We start from the raw sequence: 12812 nt of genomic DNA on the forward strand, positions 1-12812 counted from the left end.
AAGGTGCAACAATTAGTGCCTGTCTGAACTATCCCACGTCTCCAGACTGAATTCTTCCTCCTGCATCCACCTGTGGACACTCTCAGCCTTTTGCTGATGATGCAAAAAGGAATTTGCACAAGGAATACATCACCCAGCTTGTCTTGCAGCAATTTGTGTACAGAAGAAACCCCTCTGGCTTTACTGGGAGTAAGGTCAGGCTTTCAGTGAGTGAGGACAAGAGCAATCCTGTAGCTCTGACAGGTCTCCAATGCCTGCAACTCTGCTGTTTGTGTCTACTCAATGTGAAACACCTCCACCATCCCAAATCTACACCTACACCATCCCAACTCTACACCTACTTCCACTTCAGTCTGAAACCACCACCAGACTCAGGAGACTTAAACCTGGATATCCACATTTTGTCCTTTTCTTATCACCTTTCCAAGCTCCAGAGAACAGCTCCAGCTGCCAAGGATCTGGAGTGTGGATCTGGTTTCCAATCTAAATCACCCTGGTGCTGACTGCAGCCTGCACCACACATCAGACCACAAACCACAGCTGCTAAACCCTCTTCCCAGCGTGGTCAGCACCACCCTTAGACAAGATTCACCCCTGTGTTCACAGGACACCACACAAGATGTGTGTGACAGTGGCAGGTGACCCATCTGGTGCTTGTGGTCATGTTGAGGAAAGTCTGCAGTGCTGGGCTACAGCTCAGGACACCTCAGAAGGCTCTTTCAGCAGGGGTCCCCACTGGGTGACATGTCCTGTGCAGAAACTCAGTCTGTCCCTGCTCCCTGACCCTGTGTCCCAGATATACCTTGGCAGGAGCTCCAGGGACCCACTGACCAACCATTTCTTTTCATTTAATGGCATGAAGGTGTGTTGGGGAGGTTTGGGTTGGATATTAGGAAAATATTCTTCCCCCAGAGGGTGGTTGGGCACTGACCAGGCTCCCCAGGGCAGTGGGCACAGCACCAAGGCTGCCAGAGCTCCAGGAGCTTTTGGACAACACTCTCAGGGACAGGGTGGGATTATTGGGGTGTCCTGTGCAGGGAGCACAACCTGGTGATCCTTGTGGGTCCCTTCCAACCCAGGATAATCTATGATTCCTCTCACACCCTAAGGGACTCCGCTCTTGTTCGCTGCACACACGGACGTGGCAAATGCCACTCACAAGGTCGAGTCTGGAGTGTCAGGCACGAATCTCACGCTATGGCAGGCAAGACTTGCCCGATCTACAACACTGAGAGCCCTCCTTACCTTGGACAGACAGCTCTGCAATGGTCCTGCTCCCTTCTTTCATCTCACAGATGTAAACGGCGTCATCGTCGGCGGTGACGTTCTGCACGGTGAGCCGGCGGTACGTGCCCTCCTCCTCGATGCTGTACTTCTTGCTCTGCCTCAGCTTGGTCTCCTCCTTGAACCAGGAGGTCTCTGTCCCGGGAACGGGCACCTCGCACTGGAAGGTGGCAGATTCCTTCTCCCTCACCTCGAGGTCCTTCAGTTTTTCCTTGAAGGGTATGGCGGGTTCTTCAGAGGGTGAAAACAGAAAGGGGGGAACAAGAGTTTGTGATGAGAGTGGGTTTGGTTGGGATTTTAGGAAGAAATTCTTCATTGTGAGGGTGGGGAGGCCCTGGCACAGGTTGCCCAGAGAAGATGTTGCTGCCCCTGGATCCCTGAAGTGTCCAAGGCCAGGTTGGAGTAAAAGCCCTTAAAAGTGATCCTACAAAAGTTGGGTCAATAACAAAAAATCTGGTCCTAGGAGAGAGCTCAGGGCAGCAATTCTCGGTGAGTGTGAGCAGCTGAGCTGCTCAGCTGGTGCAAGAACCAATGTTTTTGGGGTCTTGCAGCAGAAGTAAGCTCAGCAGAGCAACCTGAAAGGGCACAGACAGATGGGAGGTGGCTGAGCACGGGATTGATGTGGGGAAAGCACAGAAGTAACTGAGGGAGGAGTTTTCTGTGCTCCCCACCAGCACCAAAGACCCTGTGTCAGCTTTTGTCAATGACAAAAGACAAAGAACTAGAGAATGAACCCAAGCCTCCCAAGTGCCTCTGCCTCCCTCCAGCAGTGGGGCTGCAGTGCTCTGGCTTAGGGAGAAACCAGAGTGTGGATCAAACACACAGAACAGCTGCATGACAGGGAGGGAAGTCATTTTATGAACTGAACCATGTCTAATTCCAGTGACAGCTGAGCAGTGACATCATCCTGATACCCCAGACCAAAAGTGGAGAAAGGGGAGTTGGACAGCTGGTGGTCACAGCCACAGGACTGGTGCCACAGTCAGGTCACAGACTTGGATTAGCCAGTGCTGATACATCACCACTCATCCTTCATGAGAGATCATGTCTTGATATGTACCCTCACCTTCTGATAACCACCGTGCCAGCTCCCAGCTGGTTTTTGTGACTCCATTCTGCCTCGCTGCACTCACAGCAAAGAATTTTTTCCTAATTCCTGATACACACCTCTCCTCTTTCAATTCAAATAAGATATCAGACTCTGAGGGGTTGACAGGACACCAGGAGGGGGCAATGCTATCGACTACCTTGGTTGTTATCCTGAGATTAAAACCAGGAATCCACACAGGATGTTCAGGAACATGATGACACTCACTGACCATGTCAATTTGCTCATTTAAAAAACATATATATATATATGTTTTGCCTTAATGCACCTCAATTTAAGGCAAGTCAAAGTCTTGCCTTGAAAAGCCTTCAGCTGTGGTTCCACAGACCTGCCCTGCCCACACTCCACATGGCAATTGTCCTTTTTCCTTTACACAACAGGAAACTCAGACTCCTGCCCTGCAATCCTGTGTATCACCCTCTGGAAACACCCCATGCTCCCATTAAGGGAGGATGAAACAGGACAAGCAAGAGGAACCTTCCAGTACCTAAAGAGGAAATGAGAGCTGGAGAGGGACTTTGGACAAGGGTCTGGAGTGATGGGACAAGGGGAAATGGCTTCACACTGACAGGGTTGGGTGGGATATTAGGAAGGAATTCTTGTCTGTGGGGGTGAGACACAGGCACAGGTTGTCCAGAGAAACTGTGGATGCCACATCCCTGGAAGTGTCCAAGGCCAGGTTGGATGGGGCTTGGAGCAACCTAGGCTAGTGGAAGGAGACTGGAATGAGATGGGCTTTAAGGCCCCTTCCAACCCAAACCATTCTGGGATTCTATGAGAGCAGGAAAGCTTTGATCAGAAGGATCATGCCAGGCTCTGGGAGCTGGATGCAGTGCTGCTGTGTGAGATGGGAGGGAGACTGGAGCTGACACTGGGAACACACACGGAATGCGCAGGGGCCAGAAAGAAATCCGAGCTGCACCTGAGGAGAACACAAGTGCACTCCCATCCTGGGAGCAACTGGGCATATCATTAACCCCTCTCCCTTTACAGGCACTAAGCAGTACCTAAGGTGAAGAAAAAAAAAAAAAAGCTGTTCTAGGAAAAAACTCTTAAATGTACGAAGACAGAAGGGTTGGTTGACCCTTTCGTGTGTGTGTTGCAGTAGCAGCACTGCTCTCCCAGCCAGGAAAAGTCAGTACAAGGCTATCCTTGGCAGTTTGGGGTCACAGATACCCTCTGAAAACATCTTTGCTTTCGTCCTGCTGACATGTGCACACGTGTCTTATCTCACTCTGAATGGAGCTTCAGAGAGGCAGCAGCTGATAAACTGAATTAAAGCCTGGGATGCACCCAGCCCACTCCTTCTTCTGCTTTGGAGTTGCTGCAGTGGCTCCAAAACCCACCAGCCTCCTCCTCAATCATGCTCTTTGCATGATCCAGCATGTACCTGAGAAGGCAGAGGGAGTTAATTTTGGTCAGGGGTCTGCAGAAGAACCATACATAACTAGAGAGCAGGCATCCAAACTCATCAGCCCCCTGCCCGGGCCAGAGAGATGCAATTAAGGTAAGAGATTAAAAAAAGAAAGCTGCAAAAAACCTACCTACTGGGGAAAATGTGAGGTAGACACAGCAAAGCAAAACCCTGAGGGAGTACAGAGCAAGAGCAGCTTGTGGAGTTTGCAGGAAACTGCAAGAAATCAGCTCAGGGATGAATTTGGCCGCTTGTCTCGAGGAGATATTTCTCCACAGCGTCATAGGCTTTTTTGTCTGGCCCATAACAAGCAAACAGGCAGTGAGATGATGTTATTTTTAAGAAGTAAATCCTGCTAACACATATTTTGCTAAGAATAGGTGCAGCCTGCAGAGAAGCCAATATTTTCTTAACCTTCCCAAGGCACATCTGTCTGCTGGACCTCACTTTCTCACTCACCTACATTCCCTCTTGCTTACTGCTGGTGTCCTCACAGGTGCTCTATTCAATATTCCAGAGGCAAGTTTTCCCTCTGCAATCCAGTGAGAGTAAGAATATGGAAAATCCTCCCACCATGAGCTATCTAAAGACGGATAGACAAGCTTCCACCCTCTTGTGCCCTTGGTCTTCCTAGTTATTGCGTTTTCCAAGTTTCCTTTCTAACTCCACTATTCTCAAGCTGCAGTTCTCTCCTTCAGATCTCCAGTGTGACTCTCATGATGTTGGTCACCCAAAATCACTGCAGATCAGAGGGAGAATGAAGTGGCCCTCAGCACCAGCCTGTTTCTCCCTGTTTGGCTTGCAACCTTTAACCTTTCCATACAGTATCTGATTACTTTATTCAGGGACTCGGATGAACATTGGTTGGCCCAGGATGGAGACATGAATGCTGTTCTCACTAACTTTACAAGCCTAGGGAAACCTCCAAAACCTTCAGGAAACTCAAGCTGGTTTATTCATGTGTCTCTCATCCTCCCCACTCTCTGGTTTGTTAAAGGTTTAATCTTGGGAAGAATTTTCCAACTTCTTTTACAGCTCAGTGTATGGATTGTGATTTTATCCCTGTTCTGGAAACATTTCTAAATCTAATCAAGTTTCAGTTTTTCTTAATTGGGAGGGTGACTCTCTGCCCTGTAGCATCTCCTTTGAGATTTAAGTCTGATTCACTAAATCTCATTTAGGAAGAGCTCAAAAATCTCTTTCTTTCATCTCAATGATCTCTAGGGCACAAGTTCAGCAAAGGGTTCACAAACATGTTGGGAACCTGGGTCCTGTAGGTCCTCAGGTCCCCAGGATCTAGACTGACAGAGTGTAGGAGGCTTTCTGTGGATGTCCCATCCTTGGAAGTGTTCAAGGTCAGGTTGGACAGAAAAGCCTGGTCTAGTGGAATGTGTCCCTGCCCATGACAAAGGGGTGGAATGAGGTGGTCTTTAAGGTCCTTTCCAACCCAAACCATTCTGATTCTGTGATTTTGGAGGTTTGACCTGTGCCCACTCCTATGCCACAAGAGACCACTAAGAGTCACCTTACAGACATGATGCTGGGCTAAGAAGTCTGGGGCTTTTTATTATTATCTTTAAAAGACCCATAAAAATTCTCACTCAGATTCTTGTGTTAAAATTCTGTGAAACCAAAATGCCACAGGATATTTAAACCCACAAAGTTTGTGTTTCCTGGTACGTGTGTCTATGGACACACACTGTGCACGCAGTGTCACAGGCTCTCTAAATATGCTGTTACTTGCAGAAAGACCAAAAGCACTTGGGACTGTCCCTTACAGGGCCAGCAGCTGGACTGAGGTCCCTTCCAACTCAGGATATTCTATAATTCTATTATTCCAAGATTCTATGATTCTAAGGGTAGCTGCTTGGAGCATTCAGCCTCTTCTACACGACTGAGCAAAGGGAAGGTTGTGTGGCAAGATAATCTCCCTCCCTAAACCCCATGGCAGGTGAGCAAATGGTATCACCAGTGACATAAATGACAGAATTAAAAGCTCCCTTTGCTGCTGTATCATTCTGAGCTGTCTTGGGAGGGCTCAGAAGCACTTCTGCTGACACAAGGGAGAGTCATTTATCAGGGCCTAATTATAACCAATACATGCAGATTTTCCATGGCAGCCTTGGCCTGGACAGAAAGCCAGACATGGCACAGGGTAACAAAAAAACAATCCATAAACATTTCCACTTCATCCCTCTGACTCACAGGCATCTCTGGGCAGTGGACATTGATCAATAAATAAACCTTTTCCCATGGTGCTTGCTCCCAGACCCGCTGCTTCCCATGCTTTCCCATCTCCTTTGGAACAGGAGGTGTGGGAATTAATTCCTTTAATTCCCACAGAGAATAATGACATAAGCACAGGCAGAGCAGGGGCTGTTTGTCTGTGCAAGGAACTGAGCTTGAGGCACCCTCGAAGCCATGGCCCACCCGAGGGCCAGGATCAGTCTCCAGCTCTGAGGTAATCCCAGCTTTATGGAAGAGGACAAATGCCCTTCCCAACACCACTCAGCACCTCCGAGGGACAGCAATGGGTGGGACAAGTGCCAGCGAGTTCCACGGATCAGGTGTCACTGATGGACACTGAGCCACTGACAGGAAAGGCAGGGTGAAAAGAGAGGTCCAGAAAAGGGAAGCCAGAAAAGCAAATAAAAGCTGAGAGTCTTAAAGACGAGCATGGAACACAGATTCCTGCTCATCTGGATTTCTAATATCTTGTGCTGCCAGGGGAAAATCGTTTGACTGTTTTTTTAAAACCTGTTTTACCACTGCAGTGGCAAAATCTTTAGCCTCTGGCAGCTAATTTACAGGTGCTGCCTGGGTTGCAAACTGCCTGCTGTCCCCTTGCCAGATGGGAGAGCAGCTTGAAAATTTAGAGCTTCCTGGAATGTCCGAGGCCAAGTTGGATGGGGCTTGGAACAACCTGGTCTAGTGGAAGATGTCCCTGCAGAGGAGGTTGGAACTGGATGTTCTTTGAGACCCCTTCCAAATCAAACCATTCTGGGATTCTATGAAATCTCTGTGTCACATTTTTGTTGCCACTGAGAACTTGGTCTGACCTCCAACCAGCATTGAGGGACCCTCTGAAGTCAAGTTCATCACCACTGACCACGGCAAACAGAGGCATGCTGGGCCTGCTGGATTTCCTGGGAGCAAACAAGGAATACAGGCTATCCAGGAACACAAGCTGGGAAAAGGCTAAAGGCCTGGCAAGAACAAGGCTGCTGGTGGGTTACTGTACAGGAAAACTGAGATGGACTGTAATTAGAGTTGAGGTGGGTGCCCCAAGGGATCTCCAAGGCAGCCAGGCACACTCAGCTTGTAGGGAGGAGTTTCCTCTACTACTGTTTAAAAGGCACATGTGCCAGTGTGGGCAAACCCTGTGGGGAATACAAACCCAGATGTGATTAAAGGCTGGAGGGTCAGACAGGGCATTAGCAGTCACTGATCCAGAGCATGGTAATGGATCTCTTAGATTACTACAAAACCAAGACTGATAGGACCTTCAGAGATCTTATAGGGACCTTAAAGACCATCTATTTGCAACCCCCTGCCATGGGTATGGATGCCACCCACTATACCAGGTTGCTCAAGTCCTACTCAGAAGACTTGAGTTCACCCCAGCTGCCCCACAACCTCCCAGTTCCACATCACCCATCCCTGGCTGGCACCTCTTTAATGCCCTTCCTAAAAACTCCCCGGTGATGGAACTCTGTACCCAGGTCATCTACTCCGGTACATAACCCCCTTTTCATTGGGAGGGTTTTGTTCTCATCCCACTCATCTTTGCTCTCATCTGACCCACTCCTCTGAGAGCAAGAATATGGAAAATCCTCCCAACAGGAGCTATCTAAAGATGGATGGACAAGCTTCCAACAAGGGTTTGGTGGCAGTTTTGCTCCTGCCCCCACCCCAGCTCAGAAGTGCCCTGGCCGTCCCCTCGCAGGCACGCGAGGGACACGAGCACCCACCTTTGACGGTGACGAGCACGGAGCTGTAGGTCTGGCCCGCCAGGTTGGAGGCCGTGCAGGTGTACAGCCCGTTGTCCACCTGCTTGCAGAAGAGGATCTTCAGCACGAAGTTCTCCTGGTCGTCCTCGTAGATGACGTGCCGCCGCCCCTCCGAAATGACCTCGTTGTCCTTCTTCCACACGATCACCGGCTTGGGCTCCCCTGTCACGTAGCAGCTCAGCTTGGCGTGCTTGCCCTCCGTGACGCTGCACGTGCGCGTCAGCGCCCCGAAGGTGGCGTTCCGAGCCCCCTTGGAGAGCCCCGTCGCCCGCTCGTAATCCCGGGAGAGCCCGTAGGCGATGCCGGAAAACCCTTCGGAGTAAGACTGGGCAGAGGTCGAGTCCAGAGTGCCGTGGGAGATGTCCATCTTCCTGATCTCCTCCCGCCTCTTCTGCAAGTGGGACAGCAGGGACGCCGTCTTCCCGCAGCTGGAGTCGAAGTTGGCGCTGCTGCCCGGGTTGGAGGAGCCGTGGGTCTCCACCACCAGCGCGGCCGAGGCGCTGGCGGAGCCGATGAGGTTCTCTGCCCGGCAGGTGTAGGTGCCACTGTCCCCCAGCCGGGCACACTGGATGGTCAGAGCGTTGGACTCCCCGGCGGACTCGATCTGGAAGCGCCCGGCGTCCGCCTGGTTCCGCAGGTGCCTCCCGTCCTTCTCCCAGTTCACCGAGAGGGGAGGGCTGCCCTGGACCTTGCACTTGAACATGGCATCTTCTCCCAGGGTTACCTTGATGTTGGAGGGTCTCTGGATGAAGTAAGGGGCCTGCTCTGTCACTGTGGTCTCCTCCCCCACCTTGATGCTGACGGCGGCAAAGGCCTCCCCGATGGTGTTCTTGGCCCGGCAGATGTACTGGCCACTGTCCTCCAGGCTCAGGTCGTAGATCGTGAGCCGATAGAGATCCCCGTCCTCCGTGGTTTTAAACCTCCCCCCAGACTGGACTGGCAGTTTGTCCTTCTCCCAGCTCACCACCGGGATGGGGTTTCCGATGATCTGGCAGCTCAGGGTGGCATCCTTCCCCACGGACACCATGAACGCCTTGGGCCGGGTCAGGAACCGGGGGACTCCGCTCAGGGAGCTGTAATCCATCCTGGCTTCCTTCCTAAAGGGGGAGAAACAAAATGTGTCAGGAGAGAGAGGATTAGAGGGTGCAAGCAAAGAACTGCTGCACTCCCATGGTATCAGGATGTTTGCCATCTGGATCAGCCAGGTTTTTAATGTCCTTCTCGGGATGGGGGAGAAGGCCTTTGAATGTTTTTGGCCTTGAAGATTTCCTATATTTGAGGTTAACAAACTGTTGGTGGATAAGGGAGATCACTTCCCCATGGGAGGCAAATTAGACCTCTCTGGGCAGTTCATACAGAAGGAACATGATGGTCCCTTTCACTAATGCTCTGGAAGATATGGGCAAGTTCTGTAATTGTAGGGAAACGAATGGGCATTAAATTCTGAGAGATGTGTCTAAACATCAAGATACTTCCTCCATCATAGAGTCACAGAATGGTTTGGGTTGGAAGGGACATTCAAGATCATTTTGGGTTGGGTTCCAACCACCCTGCCATGGGCAGGGACACCTTCCACTGTCCCAGGTTGCTCCAAGCCCTGTCCAACCCGGTCTTGGACACTTCCAGGAATGGAGCAGCCACAGCACAGGTTGCCCAGAGAAGCTGTGGCTGTCCCATCCCTGGAAGGTTTCCAGGCGAGGTTGGATGAGGCTTGGAGCAACCTGGGATAGTAGAAGGTGTCCCTGCCCATGGCAGAGGGTTGGAACCAGATGATCTTTAGAGTCCCTTCCAACCCAGACCTACCTAATAAGAGAATCTCTGATTCTATTATTCTGTGATTATGCTCACAGGAGTGCAAAGCCACGTGAAGGAACTGCCCCAGGGGATGGGCACAGCAATCCAGACGGTGCCAGCCTTCTCCAGAAGAGCCCCACATGGCTTAGGGATTACAGGAAAGATGTTTCATCATCTGCTTATTCTCAGCTGCCCTCAGAGGGACCCATGCACTGACCTGCAGCTGTTTGATGATATGGACCAGCCAAGGGGATGAGGCTTCAGCAGAGTTGAAAACTAAAGCTCATGGCAATTCTGGAGCCACTGTGTCCCAGGGAAGGCCAAAGCAATCAGTGGTGCTGATCTTCACAGCCATGTTCACTCACACACAGACTTTACCCACCCCTGTGCTGTTGGAGATCAATCCAACAGCAACCACCTCCTTCAGGGCAACCCCCAAGACCCCACAAACACTCCTTCCTTCTTGACTGCTCCTCACATGCACTTCTGGATGTTCTTTCCCTTCTGCTGGAGTCATTCCACCTCTAACCCTCCAAGGGACCTTTTGCACGGACTGGGTAGGATTTACTTTGGCAAGTGTAGCACAGCTAAAGATCTGCTCTCAACCCCACTGACACCAGTAACTGTGCACCAGCTGACTCTCCCTGGGAGCAGGATTAGACCTGCTGATGGTGCTCTGTAAGGAATTTGAGCTTCCCAGTTCCAAGCCTCTCTGGAAGCCAAAGAACCATGGAATAATTTGAGTTGAAAGGGACCGAAAACATCATCTATTTCCAACCCCCCTGCCATGGGCAGGGATGCCACCCACTAGACCAGGTTCCTGGAGACTTCAATGCACCATTTCTCTCTAAGCTGTTTTATTTCCTTGGCCTCATTATTCCAGACATCCCTGTCCTGAAAAGCTCCTGTCTGAGCTTTAGGAATGGTCCTGCTCGGGGGTGATCACAGTGCTGCTCCCACAGCTGTGCTTTTTCACCTTCAAAGTGCCACAAAAAGCAAAGGGACCAGGGCTCTCTGTGCTGTAACTCAGAAAGGAAATAAAAACCAGTCACTGAGACAGAAATATCCTTCTTAATCCTCCAGCAGTTTGGTTTCCCTGCTGGCCACACATCCACCCACTCTCTCACCCAATGGCAGGTGCTCTCACAATCCCCCTCCAGCTCCAGCAGAAATCAGTAGGAGCAGACCAAAAAACCTGCTTTCATTTCTTAAATCACCATTTTTCCATTCTTCTCCAGCTCCTGTCAAAGTATTAATGTTAATGTGGAAATCACTGGTGGCACCAGGGAGAGGGATTTGGATCAACCTGCTGCATGGCCTTGGCAAAAATCACTCATTTTCCCTGTTTCTTGGCTTCCCTCCTACTTATTCATATCAAGACAGGGATGGTCTTTATTATGAAATAATTACATTCACAGTATATATATGACAATGTACTTGCTGAGGTACATGGCAAGTCATGAATGAAGATGAATAAAATTGCAATTTCCATTCCATTTATGCTGCTGGGGATTGAAAAACACATATTGCCATCAAAAATAAAGACTGGGAAAGTGGTCACAAAAATACCAAATGCTATTTGCTAAAAGAGCTCAAGAAGCTTTTGGGCCTTGCTCTCAGGGACAGGGTGGGATTGTTGGGGTGCCCTGTGCAGGGCCAGGAGTTGGATTCAATGATCCCTGTGGGTCCCTTCCAGCTCAGGATGTTCTGTGATCATTATTATCATTGAAGATGCTACTGTTGAGCCAAACTCCCAACTTCATTTGGGTCACAGACCTAAGGCAAAACCAAACCTGGTCTTCTTTCTGTATTTAGCAGGAAAAATACACCATGTTCTGTCCTATCCTGTCTCTCTCATTCCAAAGAACACACGAAATGACAAGAAGCAGTCAAAGACTTTTCCCTTTGGATGAGATTGTTCTTTTCTAAACTAATTTCAGTTGCTTTTGATTCCTGGCATGAAGCAAATTTCATTATTCCACCACAGAACTTTAGAGATTAAAGAAAATGGTTTCAAATATTAAAACTGGGAGGGGAGGGAAAAAACATAATGGGGGGAAATCGTTTTTAACAAACACTAAGAGGGTAAAGAATGATTGACTTGAAGTCATTAGTGCCAACACAAGCTGACTTTCTGTTAATGGGCCACCTTCAATACTAATTGCAACGAACACACAGCTCTGGTTTTCTCTTGGTCTAAAAGTGGTCTAGAAATCAGAGAACTAGTTTGAACTCCTTTAGTGCCTCTTAATACCTCCAACCTCTGCCCTCACTCGAGCTTTAAAAATGTGTTTTCCATAAACACCTGCAAAGCTGCGGGCAGAGAAGCTGCATGAATGGTTTGAAGGCACAGATACGAGCCCGGGGCTGGAGCCAAAGTACACTGAAGTCAGTGGAAATTTCCACTGAGGCCAATTGATTGACAATCAGTGTCTTCTGCTAATTTGGGGAAGCACCATGTCAGTGGTCAGAAGGGGTTCAAGCTGTACTCTGGAGAGCCCAGCAGCACCATTCACTGCATGAAATAAGAGTTAACAATGAAAACACGGGCTCAGAGCTCGTGTCCTGAACTTTCAGGGCCATTAATTTGGATTTCAGGCTGCCCTGTGTCATCAAAGCACTTGGATTTATCTTCAGGAGACGTTGCCATGTCTTATCCTTCCTGGCTCCCTGGTTGTCTGTGATAGATGTGTCACTCAGACTCATTTCAGATTCAAATCCACAGCGTAAAAAAGAGAAAGAAAAAAAAAAATTTGCTTCAACTCTCCACCAAACTGAGCCCTGCATTACATGGAGAAGTGCCTGGAGCACTGGGATGGCAATGGACACAAGAGGTGCCTGCTTGGGAACCAGCCAGGGACCTTCCAGCAAATAGTGGCTTCTCTCAAACCACCTTTCTCACCCTCACCTGGAGCCCAGGAGATGTATCCATGCCTGGAGCAGAGCTCTGCTCTGTGGAAGCGTGGAAAGGGCTCTCAAAGGCTGGCTCTTACAAGAGCAGGAATGCTGACCACTTCCTAAAGCTCTTGAGCATCCTCCTCCTCTCTTTTCCATGCTAAGCAGTGCCCAAACACAGCCTGAGTACCTCTGATAGTGAAGAACAGCCAAAACACAGGGAAGCTGCAGCACCAGCTGCCTGCTGCTTCTGCTTCTGAACCAGACTGATGCACCAAATCCACCCAAGACACTTCTTTCCAGTGGC

The 12812-nt window shown here is 49.7% G+C and overlaps 1 protein-coding gene across 2 annotated transcripts in view; it reads right to left on the reverse strand.

Moving 5' to 3' along the window:
* OBSCN (obscurin, cytoskeletal calmodulin and titin-interacting RhoGEF) overlaps positions 1-12812 on the reverse strand; it is a 185497-nt gene that overhangs the window by 167571 nt on the left and 5114 nt on the right. For both annotated transcript variants that reach the window (XM_051768316.1, XM_051768317.1), the window contains exons 2-3: positions 7778-8913; positions 1246-1515 (exon numbers count right to left, since the gene is read on the reverse strand). In XM_051768316.1, the coding sequence (XP_051624276.1) occupies positions 1246-1515; positions 7778-8900 (1393 nt within the window). In that variant the 5' untranslated portion in view covers positions 8901-8913. The remainder of the gene's footprint in view (positions 1-1245; positions 1516-7777; positions 8914-12812) is intronic.

This window comes from Manacus candei, unplaced genomic scaffold (genome assembly GCF_025592945.1).
Source record: "Manacus candei isolate 608988 ecotype Guabito, Panama unplaced genomic scaffold, ASM2559294v1 h1tg000094l, whole genome shotgun sequence".
NCBI classification, from domain to species: Eukaryota; Metazoa; Chordata; class Aves; order Passeriformes; family Pipridae; genus Manacus; species Manacus candei.